General features: G+C 42.2%; 1 protein-coding gene across 1 annotated transcript; it reads left to right on the top strand.

Moving 5' to 3' along the window:
- Window positions 1–4768: 4768 nt before the first annotated feature.
- On the top strand, window positions 4769–21823 carry LOC310776497 (olfactory receptor 52Z1P-like; the record flags this gene model as incomplete). The annotated part of the gene is made up of 2 exons (XM_083636682.1): window positions 4769–5670; window positions 21628–21823. The coding sequence occupies 2 exons, from the start codon at window positions 4769–4771 to the stop codon at window positions 21821–21823; spliced, it is 1098 nt and encodes a 365-aa protein (XP_083492808.1).
- Window positions 21824–22023: the final 200 nt, after the last annotated feature.

Here is a 22023-nt window from a genome sequence, read left to right as displayed (position 1 = left end):
TCTACCAATCAACATCATCATTGGTAAGTAGCAAATAGGGCTACACATTTAAACTTTAAACGAGTGACCACTTTTAGGACTCTTATCATCTCAATTCAGCTTTAAAGCAGCTACGAGCAAGATTTTCGATTGTTATTAAACAGTCTAAATTTAATATCGATGCATCACATCTTACCTGTAATAGTAGACGAGACCAACGCAGAGTAGTCTCGCTTGAACCCCGAGTGAATAGGCCAGTGTTAGTCTGTCTGTGGCCAGGGCAGATCAGGAAGTGAAATGAAACGGTTTGCAGCAGCCACTTCGGCCATAACCACAAAATAACTTCCAAAAAACCTGTTAGAATATAATGAGAGATGTTCGCGAGAGTAGCGAGCCCCTGCATGGCGTGTTCCTTGTTTATGGTCTGTTGCTAGGTAGAGCGAAACGGCGGAAGGCAGGGAGCTGCCGTGAACCGTTTCGTTTCACTTCCGGGTTTATCCGGCCCGCTGGTAGACAGATAGAGAGAGAGAGCCCCCTGGTGATGCGAGGTTAGACAGACACAGACTCTATAATCATCAACAGAGCAATCTCCGATTCACACGGCTTTGGTCTCAGCTACTATTATAGGTAAGATGTGATGCATCAATATTGTAATTATACTGTTTAATAACAATCGAAAATCTTGCTCGTAGCTGCTTTAAATGATCTTTTGTACTGTTTGAGAAATCACAGTTTACGTTTTATGTTTTTCCACCCTAGGCCTTTATAGTGGAACCCTATGGACCCAGCCTTGATTGTCTCACTCTAGCAGGGTGTTGTACTTTGTACTGTTGTACTTTGTACTCGATTCACTTCATTTTAAAAACTGCGACAGTTCACACAACTTTAACACTACAAACATATTATACATCAGACCCTTGACCTCAAAGCCACCGTGAGGCGTTATTATGAAGCCTGCAGCCCTTGCGGAGAGTATTCTCAGCTAAATGTGATTGTGTGTGACTGTGGCGCAGGCTGATGATGTGTGAAGGGTCAGAAAGGGGTGAAAGACCATGTTCTAATGCTGCCTTCCAGACAACTGGGACCTCCGGATTTTCTGGCCTCCTACTAGGAGAACGTGCGCTGGAACGGCACTCAAAGTAGGAGCTCAAGATTCAAGATTCAAGATCCTTTATTGTCATTGTCATTTACACAACAATGAAATTGGAAAATGCATCCTCTACAGTGTAAAAGGTTAAAAAAAGTGCTATAGTAACAGACAGACAATACGCAAAGACAGACAATGGGTAAAAGGTAATAAAAAAGGGGGTCATGGTAAAAAGAATTAGAGGGGTAAAACATCCATGCATCTAAAACATTTCTGGCCCTGGCCACATATTGCACGTCTCCCGAATTGCACTAAGGATTAGCAGCAAAAACAAAAGTGCATTTAAGAAGTAGCAGCGTTCCGTGCAATTATTGCTCTCGGATAAAAACTGTTTTTTAGCCGGTTTGTCCTGGCTTTGATTGTCCTCCTGCCTGAGAGCAGCAGCTCGAACAGGCAGTGTCCAGGGTGTGATGGGTCTCTGAGGATTTTTTTTCTTCTCCAACTTGAAAACTGGGAGAAAAAAATCTACTCCCACTAGGCTGGAAATCAGTTGTCTGATGTCACACAACAATGGCCGCAACCATGGAGTATGTAGTCCAAAGCCATATAATCCCACTGGTCATAATAGTGACCGTAAAAAACCTTTTAACTTATAAGGCTCTAAAAATGTTCTTGGATGATGTATCAATGCATTTCCAGCAAATATTGAAAGAATAAATGGTCTTAATGAAATATGTGAAGTGTCACATGTTTAGTGTAAATTGTCACATGACCAGAGCTGTTTACTTCCTGCTTGCACCAGGCGAAGAGCTTGGCTGCATCAAAGCTCCCAAACAAAAGGTTATTAAAGTATGTTAACATAAAGATAGGACAACAATTTTTGGCACACATAATCTTGAAGGTGTCTAGTGTTGATGTATGCATTTGCAATTACTCAACTTTGTTCAGTGTGGTCATAGAATGAGTAAACATGTTGACGGCAACAATAGTGACCGGTGGGATAACACAGTGCCTCTAGGTATACACATACTTATACACATACATTAGGGATGGGTCATGATTTTCAAATGTACGTCAGCCAACCAACAATGGTTTGTCAGAGGAGAACAAGGTTCAGAGTGCCAGGGGTGGGCAACTGCCGGCCAGTGGGCCACTACCTCACTCAGTGTGGCCCCTGGGTCATTTTACTCTTCTTTTTTTTACACAAGGCGGACACTTTTGATCAGGTTAGGTTAGACCACCCAAATCTATTTTTATTTTACTGTACATCCCAGAACATGGCGCTAATGGTGTTAGCATTCTCCATCCACATACTGTTTAATGTTAGCATTTGAGCTAATGCTATTGTAACAAACTATATCCAGGATGCACATTGCACATGCAACATTACTAATCGGATTAATATGACATATATTTGGGTGATGTACCCCATCAAATTGCTGTAGCAGGCTGTTTTAAAGCTAGAGCAAAGTTTCTGGTGTCATCTGAATGGAAGAATTACTAAATTTGAATATGAAAAATCTAAATATTGGTACAATAAACTTTGATTACCAGTCCTTTTCATCAAATTAGTAGCGATAGTTGGGGGTGATGGTGTTACAGTAAGCTACTGGTGGAAGTGCACGGTCACAATCTGGCCCTCTGTAGCGAATACTTTTTTGTGTGGCCCTCTCTATCATCAAAGTTGCCCATACCTGGTTCAGACCTTCACCAATGCAGTGCGAGGCTACCGCACTGCACTCTATGCCCAGGCTCATGGGCACTACAGCACCTGGGACATGACATGTGGCATACCGTCGCAGATACTGTCTAACCTGGTGATGGAGGGCCTCCTGCCAAAATTGAGGGAGCTCATCTCCCTTGACTCAAAGGCAAGATGCACGAGAGGCAGAGGAACTGGATGCTGATCACTGATACGGTGTACAATGTGTTGCAGCACCAGGGCCAAACCCAGTACAAGGCTGTGGTGCAGCGGTGCGAGGCACGACATCCCATGCTGCAGGCCTCCATATGAACAGACATGGATCAGATCATCACCACCAAGGAGCATGTCACCAACAAGATGTGAGCGGTGGTCCACCCCAAGGCAGAGAAGCTGCTGAAGGTGAGCATCCAGCCCTACATCAGCTCCACCCTGGATGCCATGATAGAGCCGACCAGCCAGGGCTTCTCCGAGATCTACCATGCTTTCTTCAGGGAGAATGTGGTGAGCCACATGGAGAAGATCAGTATGTTGGCCTTCCACCTGGTGAAGATGCAGAGCTGCTAGGAGAAGGTAGAGCAGCTGAGCCTGGAGGGTCTGCAGCAGAGTTTCGAAGTCTCCAGCCCCTCCGTGTTCATCCAGTTTTTTGCATGTTTTTTTAGCGGGGGTTCCTATCTGGAGGAAACCCCAGGGGAGCACAGGGAGAACATGCAAACTCCACACAGAAAGGCCCTTTTGACGACCTAGCCCACCTGGGCAGTAGGCACTGAGGACATGGGAATGGGGACACACCCTCAGCGCCCACAGGGTCCCAGGGGGCAATCGAACCCAGGACCTTCTTGCTGTGAGGCGACAGTGGCCATTTAAAATCTACAACATTGCCATAGCACTGCTATGGCAATGTTGTAGATTGCCATAGGGGGCGCTAGCGTGGGTCCAATCCCCTGCCCCCTCCACCCCCCCCCCCCCCCAGATTTATGAAAAGTGTTTTGACAAAGTTTGGAGGTGATCGCAACAATGGTGCGCCATGCAACTCTGGAGATAGGGACAGACATAGTACTATCAATGTACTGTACATACTGTACATACAGTACACGCATACAGCTCTCCAATTAGGATGTTTGGGTAACGCTTTATTTTCCAGGTCTGCAATTTCCTAATGATTTCCTAGAAAGGAACTGCACCCTGCAATTTGATGCTGGATTTTCAAAAGTTTTCAATAAACTTTGAAGATGCCCAGGAAGGTGTAATGAGTTGTTGGTCGCTTGCTCGGCCAACATAACTGTCTGAATTAAAATAAAATAAAATGTAACTCTTTCTACAGTTCTGTCAAATGGATTTAAATATGCAATCATCTACCTCTTGCAAACCCAGATGCCACAAAACATGTAATAAACAAGCTATTGAATTTCATATTTTCCAAAACATGGCCCCTTGTGAGACAATGCTCAAGTCATATACATAATGATCAACAGATCAGCTGTATGACCTCAGACGACTCAAGGGAGTCTCAGTTACTCATATAAAGCCACAAACCCTACTAAACAATTGCTAGTTGGTATTGTCAGTGCTGGGGTACAGGAATGTTTCTTATTCCAATATTTATTCAGCTTGACATCTTACTAGCTTCTGTAGCCTATGACCTTCACTGTGTATTTTTCTTTTAATGCAAAACTGTAACCACAAATCACAATAATATGTGGTTTAGATGTCATAGTTAACTGAGGTGTGTCTACTGTTGGATTCATTCATTCATTTGGTAAGATCTTTCTTCACTGCCTTACCAACATCCCTTTGTACAATTTATGGCTAATCATAATTTTTGGCTAATCATAACATTTTACTAGAATTTCTATTCTTGTCACATTACTGTCTGTCTATCAATTTTCCCAAATTATTGCTGAATGTATTATGAATTTGAAGTAATTCCCATGCTACTAAATATTGATTATACTCATTATTTTTCTTATATTCTTTTTTCAGGAGGAAGAGAATAAAAAATGGGCGACCTCTACAACATGTCATCTGTCTTGACACTGCAAAGCTTTAACCTGCCCTCTCAAACTGTCATTCCTGTGTTTATTTTTGCATCTCTAAGCTACATGATCATCCTTTTCTGCAACCTTGTCCTGATCCTCACCATCGTCCTGAACAAATGCCTCCACCAGCCCATGTATATGATTCTGCTTAACCTTCCCATCAACGACCTTATAGGATCCACCGCACTCTTTCCACAGGTGATTAAAGAAATACTGTGGGACACCAAGACCATGCAACACTCTGCTTGTGTTGCTCAAGCTTTTTTTATTCATACATATGGGGTGGGTGCTGTGTTCATTCTGACTGCTATGGCTTACGATAGGTATAATGCTATATGTCTCCCATTGAAATACAATGCTATTATGACAAATGCCCACATTATGAAAATAATCACATTATTGTGGCTTTTTAATTTAATTCTAATGGGCTTGCTTTTTTTCCTGCTGTTGCGTTTGCCTCGCTGCAGATCTCTAATCACACACACCTACTGTGACAATCCGTCCTTGCTGACTCTGGTCTGTGCAAATACAATCATCAATAACATTTATGGGCTTTTTACAGTTGTTGTTACACAGGTGCTATGCAATGGATTGATTCTGTACACATATCTTCAGATCCTCATTGCATGTTTCAGGAGCAAAAGATCTGATACAAGAGCCAAAGCGCTGCAGACATGTGCCACACATTTAGCTGTTTTCCTCCTGCTGGAATGTCTTGGTCTTTTCACCATCATCTCATACAGATTGAGGGGCATTTCCCCACATTTAAGGAAGTTCATAGGAGTTTCGACATTGATTTTCCCCCCAACACTGAATCCATTAATCTATGGACTGAAAACAAAAGAAATCCGGGAAAAAGCAATGTACTTTTTCAGCAAAAAATACTGGCTCAGCAAAAGAATCTTTCCATTCTAGTAGTACTATTATCAGTACATTTATTCAGCAAACTTGAACTTTCCACTACTGTGGCATGATTTTCTTTTTTGTTTCACTGAACATGTTTTTGTTTTGGGGCCTTTTTTTATCATTGGGAACTGTTAACCACATTATCATTAATTTTGCAAAATCCTTTTCTAAGTTATTGTATAGCTTAGTTGGAGTTTAACAGAGTTGGAAAGTAAAAATAAACAAATAAATAAAATAAAGTCCCAAGTAACATGAATTACTGTACTGTATTACAGTTGTGGTGAGTTTATTTATTTATTTATTTAAGAACAACATTTGTGACAAACGTTAATTTACACATAATCCACATGCAAACTAAGTATGTTCCGGGCAATGCAGTGTCTATTTTTGCAATAAGAAGGGACCCCTCCCCCTTCCCCCAGAACATCATCTGTGGCAAATAGTCTATTTCTTATACAGTTGCTAGTTCATTCCTCTCATTGTTATGATTTGACCATATCATTCAGTATTGTCCTATAATTATATGTAATGAAAAGCATTGGCAATTTTTCGATCATAGTTCTCATATTCATTCTTGCTCCATCTATCATACTACCCATCAGGTCTTTCTTTTTTTTCTTTTTCCCCGATTTTTTATCCCATTTTTATCCCCCATTAGTGCTAATTTAATTTATTTATCCTGGTTGCTACTCCACCCTCTGCCGATCTGGGGAGAGCCGAAACTGGCTCCATGCTTCCTCCGAGACATGGGCAGTTAGCCAGCCGCTACTTTTCACCTGACAGAGGAAGCTTCACCGGTAGGACATAGCACGTGGGAGGTTCACGCTATTCCAACCAGTTCCCCTCCCTCTGATCAGGCGCCCTTAACGACCAGAGGAGGAACCACATTAGCAACCAGGATATTGCATGTTTTGGTGAAGGGGGTTCCTATATGAAGGAAACCCCCGGGAGGCACGGGGAGAACATGCAAACTCCACACAGAAAGGTCTTTCTGAACATACAGTAAGCAATGACGTCAAAATAAATAACCTTCCGGTGTTCATGCTCAATGCCATCTGTTATTGGTTTGAGAATGAAATATGTCTCTTAATCCACTGATTGTGTTTTCAATGGCACGGCATCATTGCGCTTTTACTTACTGTACAATATTACTGTAGTTACAAATTCTGCTTCAACATTACTTCATAAAAAATACCGAACAACACATAGGCCTAATTATTTTTCCACCAGAAAATGAACATAAGCTACCCTAAAACTAATGAACACAACTACTGTGTGTTGCTGGCTGATATACAGTACTATATACTGCATGGATTGAGAATACATTTTGAGAAATGTGATGTGTGCAGGCCAGGGTAACAGAAAGCGCCACTCAGCTGCCACTGCAAAACATTTCTGATGTGAATTACATGTAGGCATAATATCCATGTAAAATATGCAATAGATCAAGATAAAAGGGAAATCATCATTAGAAGACAGTTTTGATTATACTTGCTTATGACTTTTGCTTTTTCTGATACTATAGATTTCTGCTGTTATATTATGTAGCCTGTGTGATGTTTCAAACCGACTCATGTTGTTTGTTTATTGTGATTATGAAATTTGTATGGACTTGTAGGCTATAGTGTGTCTGGCCAAGTCATCATTGTAAATGGGAATTTGTTCTCAATTAATCTGGTTAAATAGCATACATGTTAAATAGATACAGTAAATGAAAACAATGAATGTTTACACCTGAAAGCTTGGCATGAATCAGTATTCAAATAAGTGTTGTGTAGCTGATATAACACATTATTAAGACACTTTTTTACAGTACCGTTTTACTGTGAATTTAAATCATAGTTCTAGATTTGAAGGAACATTATACCAACATACATAAGTCTGTTCAACACACAGTACAGTAGCCTACTTGGATCATTTGCATTTGGTGTATTTTGCTGCCCTCTTGTGTACATAGTGGGTGGTAAAAGATCAGCCAACTGCCCTTTCTTCAGAGAACATCATGGTTATAGTTAATTAAAACTAGCAATAAAACTAACCATAAAAAATAAACAGTAAACTGAAATAAAAGACCAAACTTAAAGGAGAACTTCATCGAAAAGCAATGCTAATTTATTTTGCACATGATCTCACCCGTATAGCCTACGAAAACTGTAAACAGTTTTGCAGGCATTCATTTAATTTGACAGTTATTGGCGTTTCCCAACAAAGAAGCTTCTTAAGAACTCCTTAAGAAGGAGTTAAGAAGGCTCCAAAGAAGTGTTTCCCAAACGCCTTCTTATGGCTCATTTCCACCACATATATAATAGCAAGTTTACTTGCCTCCGCATATATCAAGTAGAGCCGAGTAATACCAGTTCGAGTAGAGCTGTACTGTGCTGTTATATGTGGTGGAAATGAGCCATAAGTCAGTGTTTTGTCTCTCTTCTAAGCCTTCCTGTTTTGTAAACCGCGGCTCTGTGCTCTGCAGACTTTTAGCGGAGGAATACGGTAGTTGTAGCCTACGATTGGGAGGAAATAGTGCCGAATGAGACTGCTGTTTGGCGGAAAAGTAAAGCGCTGAAAATTGTCAAAATAGAGCGTGCATGTACACTGATATCGATTTGTTTAGGTGGCCGTTGTTTTAGGTGGCTAAATTACGTTTTAGTTCTTGACCCCACTGTAACAGTCACTTTGTACAATTACATGTTGGTCCACTGTGTGGCGCTCCTTGTTATTGTATTGGCTTTAAGGCAACAACTTTATGTCTGATGATTCTCCTCCAGTCTGCCTCCATGCAAGACGCAAGACTCTTCTCTGTGACAACTTGGTGTGTGTGAACTAGCGTTCTCTATGTCTAGCTTCTACATGTGTGTAGAGAATTAGTGCCGTAGAGACCAGGCTTTATATGGTCTTTATATGGTCGACAAGTGTTAGCAATGAACAGGCCCGCTCCAACCCATTACGCAGAGTACGCAGACTGCGTAGGGCATCACGTGACTGAGGGCACCAAAAAAAAAAAAAATTTTTTTTTTTTGGTGCCCTCAGTCAGGCCACTCACTGAACAGCAGGCCAGGCGCCGCCTACTGGTTTACTAGTGGTTTTATTACTTTATTCAGGGTGCATCTCATTGTAAAATTGGACTCGGCCCAAATTGGGCTTCAAACGGCCCAAATTGGGCTTCAAGCGGCCCAAATCTGGCTTCAACCGGCCCAAATCTGGCTTCAACTGGCCCAAATCTGGCTTCAACTGGCCCAAATCGGGCTTCAGACGGTCCAAATCTGGCTTCAAACAGCCCAAATCTGGCTTCAAACGGCCCAAATTGGGCTTCAAACAGCCCGCATTTTTCGCATTTTCACGCACGTCGGCCTGTATCGGCCTGGCCTGCTTGGTATCTAATGCCCGGCCTGAATTATGATCCCAGTCCGCCCCTGCTTGCATGTACAGTTTAACAATCACTTGTTTCCTGACATGTACAGTAATTCTAACAATTGTTTGTTTCCCACATGTAATGAAATGTGAGATACACTAGTATCGTTCATAATTAATGATTTTGCAGTCTTTCGTTTGACAGTTATTGAAAGTTTTACGGGGGGGGGGGGGGGGCACCACAGAACAATTACGCTTAGGGCACCCAAATGTAGCCTAGGTAAACCCAGCCACCACGTGACCTGCTCTCTCAGTTCCCAGTCACTATCGTCTAGCGAACGGGCCATTCAGAACGATTTCCGCGGCGGTTTAAAGACTCCCGCAGACCCGCAGCCACCCCGCAGCCAATGAGTGACGGCGTGACTGCCAACATCAGTCCTGCCGTGATCGGCCAATCAGAGAGTGCGTCTTTGTCAATGACGTGTAACAGCTGCAGCGGCTTAGCACTACCTAGCCGTTAGCATTTGGCCTCTCTAAAGCATAGCTCCCGAGCTAGCTACTAGCTGGCTAGCTATATGGCTATGCAACTACGTGAGGAAATTCAAGTGAAAACAGCTGTTGAGGTTGAGGTCTGTTGATCAAAATAACACCTAGCGTTATCGAAATCGGATTTTAGCGGACCATACAAGCCAGGGCTTCAGAGCTGATCACCTGGACACATTTTATGGCGAAATTATCTGATAAACTTGTCTGTGCTGCTCTGTGGTGATCAGCTAATGTCTTCATAGCATTGTGATTATGATTTAATGCATTATGGAAGATAAACGCTGGTTTAACATAATTAAAATAATTCCCTACCAAACATGTAAAGTGACGCTTCTGGGCAGTAGACCATTTGGGCATAACATTATGTAATGTGACATGAGATCACCACATTTCAATAAATATAACGTTTTTGCACATTTGAATGCTGCTGGTCGTTTGTTTAATGCTGTATATATTGGATATTTAAAGCTGATACACAACACAATTGTGTTGAGGTAATTCTGCAAAGCTCAGTTAAAAATATAACATGTAACACTTTACACAATCAAATCTAACTTATTCACAGCAATACACAGTCCAGTAGTACAGTGGGCTAATTGTTTGAATTATATCGAAATATATTTGCATGGTGTAGCATGTAATGCAGATAATGTAGCTAGATACTCTGACACAGAAAGGCAGACAAGCTAGCAGCAGGGATCTTGTCACACTGATTCCAGATAAACTCCTCTGTCTAGCCAGCTATACAATATTGATCAAAATAACACCTATATCGAAATCGGATTTTAGCGGACCATACAAGCCGGGGCTTCAGAGCTGATCACCTGGACACATTTTACGGCGAAATTATCTGATAAACTTGTCTGTGCAGCTCTGTGGTGATCAGCTAATGTCTTCGCATTGTGATTATGATTTAATGCATTATGGAAGATAAACGCTGGAAGGCTGGGTAGCATTAGCTGACGTCATCCAGGCTACAGTAACATTAGGCTATTATAGTTATGAAACGCTGATTCAAACGTTACAATAATAAGACACAATATAGGAGCCAGTTACCCTACTGTAGATAGAGAGTAATTTCAGACCACCAGATATCACCATATTTATGTTATTAAATGCTGTAACGTTAACGGTAATTCTCATGTGTATGGTTTATTTATAAGCATTCATTGATTGAAGCAGAGTGCTGGTCGGTTAAGTTTCTCTGTAGTCAATGTCCTCTGCTCCAATCTTCGTTCGTAGTTTCTTCTGTCTCTCGTCCAGCAGCTGCAGATGTCATCATTATCCACGTTATTGATTATTATTTATAAAAAAAATCTCGTGTAAATATTTTGTGAACGCACCAATAGTTAGAGAAGGAAACCTCTCTTTGCATTTTATTTTTTAATAAAAGTAGGCTACTTGTGATATCTCACGTGGTCGATCATCATTGCAAATTTATGTGAACAGCTAGGTTTAATGACAAATATGGAATATCACCCAAGGAAATACCACGGTTTAATGCCAACAGATAAACCATACAGATTTGTTGTAATTGTGAACACATAAGGGAGCAAAGACATGGTTTTCAAGTATAACACAACTTTTATTCAAAAACAGGATTGAAAAATATAGGTCACTTGTATTCACTTCAGTAATGTCAGGTCTCAGTCGCATTCACGCTAACCTCTTAACGTCTAGCTATAGCTAGGTTACATCTGGATTATGTATAATATACAGAATTGCACAGTACACAGTTGCCGTTACTGCACAGTAACGTGTACAAATATTGAACGCAACAGTCTCGTTCTGGAGCGAACCCCTCAGCTGAATTCACGTTGGAATATGATATCAAGGCTTGATACATTTGATTGTAGCTACTCATACAGCCGTGTGGAGCTTATCTAGCTAGGTTGCATCTGGAATATGATATCAAGCCAGTAATGTAGCTAGCTAGCGTTAAATAGGTTTATCTGTAACCACGCTGAAATGTGAGGGCATTAACGTTAATATTTCAATTAGGTCAAACACACCTTACCGTTATGACTGCGGCCGTTTTGGATTAACATTAGCGTTAAGTCCATGATCAAATCTAGCATTTCGGTATATTCAGTGTGTGTGTGTGAAAAGGATGTTAGCATGCTAGCATTATTAGCACAGAATGTATACAGTCCATGGTACAACGTTAGGCCTTCAAGTCCTGAGGCGAACAGCACTGGAGGATGAAGTCTGCAGACTGGCATTCAGTGTCCAGCATAACAAGCACGCCTGTTTCCTCATCAGGTTGGCAGCAGCTGTATAGATGATGACTGTTCTTCACAGCCACAAATATCTCTCCAGATCTGCGGCCATCTGCAGCAGGGATCGAGGTTTGGGTCCGTGTAGACTAGGGCTGCCAACATTCCATCCCAGCAATACGGGACGGTCGGACCAACGGGATGGGGGGGGGAGTTGTCCTGTTCCTCTTTCATTCCCTGACCACCGTCACGCGATGTTCTCTCTTCTTGTAGCTGGTTGTAACCATTTGCGTGCTAGCAGTACTGAAATGAAAAGTGTTAGCTCATGCGCTAACAACAAAGGTCGCAGAGTGATGACGCCATCTGCTGCACTGCGCATGTGCTCTGTGCACTAAACTGGTTGGATGATGGTTGCGTAATGGAGTGGTCTATCGGGGGGGGGCAACAACCGCAGGAAATCGTTTAACAATGGTGGGAATCCAGACCATAGTGACTGAGAACAGGTCTGAGAGCAGGTCACGTGGGGGATGGGTTTACCCAGGCTAACCCAAATGGCCAGGATCGGCCCTGGCAATGAATAAACAGTCTGCGCAAACCCACAACTGCCGTGGCTTGATTGAGTCTGTCATGTTAGCTGGCTATCCAGGAGGCTAACAGAAGCTACACAACACCCCCAAACTTGTTACACCACGTACTTACAGAGAAAAAGCTGTTTAGGCTGCTGCTCTGAGTGCCGAGTCTCGTTACACGCTGCGCCCAGTGTCCAGACCACTGTACCCCTATGGAGAGCCGGGACTGCCGTATCAACAAATAAATGAATAAATGTATAAGTGAGCAGATAAATACATATATATGTATCATAAATATATGTAGAAACAAATGTAGATGACATAAATGTATATATATGTGTATTTTCCTATTTTTGTACGTTTTATATATTTATTTAATGATTTATTTGTGTATTTATACATTTATACATTTATTTATACATTTATACATTTATTTATACATTTATACATTTATTTATACATGTATACATTTATACATTTATTTATACATTTATACATTTATTTATACATTTATACATTTATTTATACATTTATACATTTATTTATGGCATTTATTTATGTCTCTTTTATTTTATTTATGTCTGTTTTATTTACCTCCCATTTATTTCTGTGCCTTGTATTTAGTGATGTCTCCTTTGTATTTAGTGATGCGTCCTTGCTTCCTTTCCTTTTCTGTATGCATTTCTGCCTACTCAATGCAAATTAGGGGGGCGGCCCTTGCATTTATGCCTGCTGCTCAATGCAGATTAGGGGGCTGGCCGTCATGGGCTCAAGTCTTTGCCTATTGGCTCGAATGCACATTGTCCTATCTGCTCCAAACTTGTCATGCATGATAAGTGTCCATGCCTGAAGATATCTGCACATCAATATCCATGGTATTTACACTCATAGCGCCACCTACTGGCAACAGGAAATGACATGTTTTACACTTACATGAACTGCTCAGAGTGGGTTGAACACATCCACCTCGGATGTGGTCAGAAAATCCTTAACCACCCAATGCAGCTTCATTGTGATGATTATGAGTGCTCATTATATGGCGTGGGCGTGGCGCCATGGCGAAGGTTGATGTTTCGCCGTCACACAGGAAGTTGGAGTAACTTCATTGTAGATTGTCCAATCTGCTCCAAACTTGTCATGCATGATAACTGTACATGCCTGAACACATCTAGATGTCAATATCCATTTATAGTCATAGCGCCCCCTACTGGCAACACAGAAAGTGCTTTGTAACTTGGCCCTACATGCTCACACGTGCACCAAACTTCACATGTTTGATGAGCATCCCAGCCTGAAGACATCTAGATGACCATTTGGAGTTAGAGGCAGGACGCCCCCTACTGGCCACACAGAAAGCGGTTTGTAACTCGGCCGTACATGGTCACACCCGCAACGAACTTCACATGTTTGATGAGCATTCCAGACTTCACACATGTACATGCCAATATAGCATTATAGGCAGAGCGCCCCCTACTGGCAACACATAAAGTTGATTGTAACTCAACTGAACGTTGTCCTATCTGCTCCAAACTTGTCGTGCATGATAAGTGTCCATGCCTGAAGATATCTGCAGATCAATATTCAGTGATAGTTACAGCGCCACCTACTGGCAAAAGGAAATGACAAGTTTTACACGTACATGAACTGCTCATAGTGGGTTGACCACATCCACCTCAGATGTGGTCAGAAAAACCTCAAGCTCTCGATTAACCTTCATTGTGAGGATTATGAGTAAGACATTGATATGTCAATATCCATTTATAGTCATAGCACCCCCTACTGCCAACACATAGATAGTTTTGTAACTCGGCAGTACATGGTCCCCCGTGCACCAACATACACATGTTTGATGACCATCCCAGCCTGAAGACATCTGGATGACCATTTGGAGTGATAGGCAGAGCGCCCCCTTCTGGCCACACAGGGAGTTGGAGTAACTCCATTGTAGATTGTCCAATCTGCTCCAAACTTGTCATGCATGATCAGTAGGGGTGTCACGATACACTCAGTTCACGATACGATACGTATCACGATACTGGGTTCACGATAACGATACGATACGATACGATTTTAACAATATTTTTTTAAACTTGAATAATGACAATATATGACTGGAAAAGTAGTATTTTATTTGAAATGCACAAATACAAAACATGCTGTTGTGGGAAATTGTTATTACAATAACAACTAGAAAAAACATGAGATTGGAGATAAGGCTTATCTTGAAATAGAATGAGTTACACCGTCACTTAGATTTACTTTGAACTAAAAGGTTTCTCAGCAGTATAAATTCTCATTATGCATCTTCAGTTTTTCTTCAAACTCAAACAACAAGACTTTTCTTAATCTATTTTTTATGCATCTTCAGTTTTTCCTGTCAAGTAAACAGTTTTGCCAGAAACTCAATTGAATGGTTTCTCTCCTGTATAACTTCTCATGTGTCTCTTCAGAGACTTGTTCAACTGAACTACTTTCCACACATTGAACTTCAACGAACAAAGACGTTTCTTAGTCTATTTTTTGAAAAAAAAAAAAAAAAAAAAAAAACTTTTTTTTTTTTTTTTTTTTTCCGCGATATGAGATTTCATCTCAACGATACATATCGTGACGTTTTACTATCGCGAAATTTCGTGGGACGATATATTGTGACACCCCTAATGATCAGTGTACATACCTGAAGACATCTAGATGTCAACATCCATTTATAGTCATAGCGCCCCCTACTGCCAACACAGACAGTGGTTTTTGTAACTCGGTCCTATATGCTCACACGTGCACCAAACATCACATGTTTTATGAGCATCCCAGCCTGAAGACATCTAGATGACCATTTGGAGTTATAGGCAGAGCGCCCCCTACTGGCCACACAGGAAGTTGGAGTAACTTTATTGTAGATTGTCCAATCTGCTCCAAACGTGTCATGCATGATAAGTGTCCATGCCTGTACACATCTATATGTCAATATCCATTCATAGTCATAGTGCCCCCTACTGGCAACACAGAAAGTGGTTTGTAACTCGCTCCTACATGCTCACATGCGCACCAAACTTCACATGTTTGATGACCATCCCAGACTTCACACATGTACACGCCAATATAGCATTATAGGCAGAGCGTCCCCTATTGGCAACAGGAAATTACATATTTTACACTTACATGAACTGCTCATTGTCCCAGCCTGAAGACATCTATATGTCAATATCCATTTATAGTCATAGCGCCCCCTACTGCCAACACAGAAAGTGGTTTGTAACTCGGCCCTACACAGTCCCACGCGCAACAAAATTCACATGTTTGATGACCATCCCAGCCTGAAAACATCTACATGACAATTTGGAGTGATAGGCAGAGTACCCCCTAGTTGCCAGTAGGGGGCGCTATGACTCTAAATGGATATTGACAAATAGATGTCTTCAGGCTGGGACACGTATGAAGCACGTGCAGTTTGGCAGAGATTGGACAATCTCCAATGGAGTTAATCCAACTTCCTGTGTGACGGCAAAACATCAACGTTCGCCATGCCCAAGCTGCATTGGGTGGTAGAGGATTTTCTGACCACATCCGAGGTGGATGTGTTCAACCCACTCTGAGCAGTTCATGTAAGTGTAAAACATGTAATTTCCTGTTGCCAGTAGGTGGCGCTATGACTGTAAATGGTTATTGACATATAGATGTCTTCAGGCATGGACAGTTATGCATGACAAGTTTGGAGCAGATAGGACAATGTGCATTCGAGTGACAGCGACTTCGTGTGTCATGGCGAGACATCGATCTTCGCCGCGTAGCTACACCCACGCCGTCCATGGTAAATGCAAACTTTTAATAACTATTCATCATTGGGGTCTCTTCTATCTGCTGTGCAAGTTTGAGGGTGATCTGATGAACCCCGTAGGAGGAGTTCGTTAAAGTCTGACCCCTGGAAATGGGTGATATGTCTGAAATATTGCACAGTAAATGCAAAATGGCTGACTTCCGGTTGGGTGTGGATCCTGGCACCAAGAGACTTTTCCGTCAGTCTGGCCATGATACATGTGCCCTGCAATTTTCGTAGCTGTAGGTGAAACTTAGTGCGAGGGCTATTCCGTTTATAGGAGGCACTATGGAGGCATTTAGCCACGCCCCTGGCCAAAAACCTTGAAATCTGAAATTTTTTGCCACTTGTGACGGATGTGCAAAGATGGCCACTTTTTGTGCATGTTTAGACCCTCAAAAATGCACGCAAAGTGTAAGTATAATAACAATAAATATAGCCGCAAGCGGCGATGCGGGGTCCAAGCATCCGGTGACATGGGGGATATATGAGACATAATAAACACAAAATAAGGCACATTTATTCAGAGTTGGTATGTGCACAAGTAAACAAAATTTGGTTGAGATCCGGTGACCTGACAGTTTCCAAGCAGTAGTAGTAGTAGCCTAGTAGTAGCAGTAGTAGGAATAGTAGTGTTGGTAGTAGTGGGACTGGTAGCAGTAGTAGCAGCAGTAGTTGTAATTGACCGGTTAATGAGTTGTGGGCAATTTAGTGTCGGGGTGTGTTTCATTAAAAGTTTAGAGATTTATCATTCCAAAACTGTGTGATTTGGCCAAACGGTCTAGGAGGAGTTAGCAAAAGTAGGGTTTTGATCAAATTCAAAATGGTGGAAAATCTAGGCAGACGCAAATGGGCGCGGCCTACATAGATAGATGCATATTGATCCAAGGAATCCCTGAGAAGTGAAATTTTGAGTATAGGACACACGGTTCAGAAGATATGGAGCATAACGCGAAATGGTCTGTTATAGCGCCACCATCTGGCCGGTATGGGTAATTTTTTGTTTCTGAGTAGTGAGGCACATTTCCAATCTATGTGCCCAGTCTGGCTATGCTGAGCATTACAGTTTCTGCTGTACATACAGTTTTACCGGAGAAGAATAAAAAAAAAATAATAATAATCAGAACAGATACAACAGATACAAATCCATGACCCCTAATAATAATCCCTTGGAATACAATAGGTCCTTCGCCAACCGACCATGCCGGTGCTCGGGCTCTAATTAAAGCTGCAGGCAGCGTCGTGGGCCCTTGCACCCGCCGCGCGTCGGGGTTCGGAGCAGATAGGACAACGTTCGGTCGAGTTACAATCAACTCCCTGTGTTGCCGATAGGGGGCGCTCTGCCTCTAATGCTATATCGGTGACGGTGTGTACGTGCGTGAAGTCTGGGATGCTCACCAAACATGTGAAGTTGGGTGCGGGTGTGACTGTGTGTGGCCGAGTTACAAACCGCTTTCTGTGTGGCCAGAAGGGGGCGCTCTGCCTATCACTCCAAATTGTCATGTAGATGTTTTCAGGCTGGGATGGTCATCAAACATGTGAATTTTGTTGCGCGTGGGACTGTGTAGGGCCGAGTTACAAACCACTTTCTGTGTTGGCAGTAGGGGGCGCTATGACTATAAATGGATATTGACATATAGATGTCTTCAGGCTGGGACAATGAGCAGTTCATGTAAGTGTAAAATATGTAATTTCCTGTTGCCAATAGGGGGCGCTCTGCCTATAATGCTATATTGGCGTGTACATGTGTGAAGTCTGGGATGGTCATCAAACATGTGAAGTTTGTTGCGGGTGTGACCACGTACGGCCGAGTTACAAACCGCTTTCTGTGTGGCCAGTAGGGGGCGCTGTGCCTATCACTCCAAATTGTCATCTAGATGTATTCAGGCTGGAATGGTCATCAAACATGTGAAGTTTGGTGCGCATGTGAGCATGTAGGAGCGAGTTACAAACCACTTTCTGTGTTGCCAGTAGGGGGCGCTATGACTATGAATGGATATTGACATATAGATGTGTACAGGCATGGACACTTATCATGCATGACACGTTTGGAGCAGATTGGACAATCTACAATAAAGTTACTCCAACTTCCTGTGTGGCCAGTAGGGGGCGCTCTGCCTATAACTCCAAATGGTCATCTAGATGTCTTCAGGCTGGGATGGTCATCAAACATGTGTATGTTGGTGCACGGGGGACCATGTACTGCCGAGTTACAAAACTATCTATGTGTTGGCAGTAGGGGGCGCTATGACTATAAATGGATATTGACATATCAATGTCTTACTCATAATCCTCACAATGAAGGTTAATCGAGAGCTTGAGGTTTTTCTGACCACATCTGAGGTGGATGTGGTCAACCCACTATGAGCAGTTCATGTACGTGTAAAACTTGTCATTTCCTTTTGCCAGTAGGTGGCGCTGTAACTATCACTGAATATTGATCTGCAGATATCTTCAGGCATGGACACTTATCATGCACGACAAGTTTGGAGCAGATAGGACAACGTTCAGTTGAGTTACAATCAACTTTATGTGTTGCCAGTAGGGGGCGCTCTGCCTATAATGCTATATTGGCATGTACATGTGTGAAGTCTGGAATGCTCATCAAACATGTGAAGTTCGTTGCGGGTGTGACCATGTACGGCCGAGTTACAAACCGCTTTCTGTGTGGCCAGTAGGGGGCGTCCTGCCTCTAACTCCAAATGGTCATCTAGATGTCTTCAGGCTGGGATGCTCATCAAACATGTGAAGTTTGGTGCACGTGTGAGCATGTAGGGCCAAGTTACAAAGCACTTTCTGTGTTGCCAGTAGGGGGCGCTATGACTATAAATGGATATTGACATCTAGATGTGTTCAGGCATGTACAGTTATCATGCATGACAAGTTTGGAGCAGATTGGACAATCTACAATGAAGTTACTCCAACTTCCTGTGTGACGGCGAAACATCAACCTTCGCCATGGCGCCACGCCCACGCCATATAATGAGCACTCATAATCATCACAATGAAGCTGCATTGGGTGGTTAAGGATTTTCTGACCACATCCGAGGTGGATGTGTTCAACCCACTCTGAGCAGTTCATGTAAGTGTAAAACATGTCATTTCCTGTTGCCAGTAGGTGGCGCTATGAGTGTAAATACCATGGATATTGATGTGCAGATATCTTCAGGCATGGACACTTATCATGCATGACAAGTTTGGAGCAGATAGGACAATGTGCATTCGAGCCAATAGGCAAAGACTTGAGCCCATGACGGCCAGCCCCCTAATCTGCATTGAGCAGCAGGCATAAATGCAAGGGCCGCCCCCCTAATTTGCATTGAGTAGGCAGAAATGCATACAGAAAAGGAAAGGAAGCAAGGACGCATCACTAAATACAAAGGAGACATCACTAAATACAAGGCACAGAAATAAATGGGAGGTAAATAAAACAGACATAAATAAAATAAAAGAGACATAAATAAATGCCATAAATAAATGTATAAATGTATAAATAAATGTATAAATGTATAAATAAATGTATAAATGTATAAATAAATGTATAAATGTATAAATGTATAAATAAATGTATAAATGTATAAATAAATGTATAAATGTATAAATAAATGTATAAATGTATAAATACACAAATAAATCATTAAATAAATATATAAAACGTACAAAAATAGGAAAATACACATATATATACATTTATGTCATCTACATTTATTTCTACATATATTTATGATACATATATATGTATTTATCTGCTCATTTATACATTTATTCATTTATTTGTTGATACGGCAGTCCCGGCTCTCCATATGTACCTACTTCAGTTAGTGTATCGAACTAGCTGATAGGATTTGGTTTGTTTGAAGTGGGGTCAGGCCCGTAGCCAGATATTTGAGGAATACCGAGGTCATTTCAGCGCTGCGTGGGGGGCCCAGGGGGGGCTGAGCCCCCCCGGATAGGAAATTTTATCCATTTTAAAGTAAAATGCTTCAATCTGGTGCACTTTGAGAGCAAAATGAAGAGGCTAGATCTATAAAGAACTACATACATCATGTTAGATTAATATCCTCTTTACTGTGCTGTTGCTTTAAAATGATAGCCTACAAAAAATAAATGTCTCCCCATATGATATAATTTATATTCTGCATACAGGTCACATGGCAGAATACTGCTCAATTAAATACAATGGCCCATCTACACAAACATCACTTACAGGGGAGTTACTTACCTATTCACTTCAATAGAACTGTCCCCAAAGTCTAGCCCCAATCTAGCCTCAATGCAAAATCTGAATGTTGTGAGTTATCTCTCTTCCTTCTATAGCACACAGAGAGGAAGCAAATTGTTGCATTTCCGATCAACTGTCGCATTAAAACATCAATGACAGATTAATAGATCTAGGGACCGGGGCTATTTAAAAAAAAAAAAAAAAAAAAAAAAATTGGTGTGGAAAATACCGAGGTCATGACCTCGGTGTCCTCAATGGTAGCTACGGGCCTGAGTGGGGTCCTTGCGCAACGGTTAAGGAAAATGCATGAAGTTCCCAACCCTAGTTACAACTAGGGTGCGTCGGTGACAATATCACACACTCTCATCGTGAACAGGCCTACAAGGTCAACCTTTTCATGTTTGGATAAAAACGCATGTTTGGAATAAACTTTTCCACTGAAGGAGAGAAGTTGCTGCGTTTTCTCTAATAGGAAAATTAGGCCAGTTGTGCACAGCCAGAAGATCGTCACCCATAGCCTATTGACTTTAACAAGTGGTCCTTCGAGCCTGGATAAGTGTTCAACTGCGCTTTTGGCTGCTTTTCAACACTTCAACGATGGACAGCATATTATAACACGTCCCCGCCCAAGCAGGACTCATCAAGTCCCGAGGTATCTGGAGGACTATATTGTTGGCCATCCATTCAAACAACATGCACCAATTACAGCAACTGAAGAGGGGGCTGTAGGAGGAACAGAGACATTACTACTCGGCGAGGGAGAACACCCATACTATTCTACACCCTTTCTACCCTCTGACATGCATGAGGAAAGACTGGAAATCATGGAAGCCCGTATGAAGGATGTAACAAGGCAAATGAATGAGCTGCAGACGGCTATGGACAGTGCTAAACGTAAATCCAATTTGCAGCAGCATGTACAGTATGACACATCATATCCCGTTAAGTATTCAAGTCACCCTTATATTCCAGACAGAGTAACGGTAATGCCCCGAAGCTCATCTCTTATGGATAATAAAACAGGCTGGAAATCTACTGATGGAGGATATAGACAGCAATTGCATATGGACACACCCTATGAGCATCAACTAGCTCAGCCCATCATGCCCGCATCACTGCACGGATCACAGCACTATCCAGATCAGCTACCTCCACCCCAGCATAACATGCTGCCTAAAGCAACCACCGGCCCTGTATCTCAGCCTGCACCGCAGCAGGCCCATCCTGTCTTTCAGACTAGGCCAACGGCAGGGTTTCCTCATCAGCCTGTCCCGCAGGCTCCTCACCCTGTCCCACCAGGTTATCAGCCAGTCCAGCTTGCTACTCAGCCACTGCATCCAGCAATTCGGCCTGCGCAAGTCACACCACAGCCTGTTCAGGCAACACCTCAACAGCTGAGCTTCACTCAGTTTGCACATCAGGCAGCCGCTCCAACTGGGCCCCCAGCAGGTTTCGCACCAGTTTCATTCAACCATCCTGAGTTAAGACAGCCACCTACAGGGTTTGGAACAGTATATTCAGTACCATACACTGGACAGCTCCCTATAGCTCAACCACCACAACAGCCTGGGTCTCAGACATCTGCATACTACCCACAG

This window comes from Poromitra crassiceps, assembly GCF_964638095.1.
Source record: "Poromitra crassiceps genome assembly, chromosome: 5".
Classification (NCBI taxonomy): domain Eukaryota; kingdom Metazoa; phylum Chordata; class Actinopteri; order Beryciformes; family Melamphaidae; genus Poromitra; species Poromitra crassiceps.
This window is presented reverse-complemented; position numbering and strand designations above follow the sequence as displayed.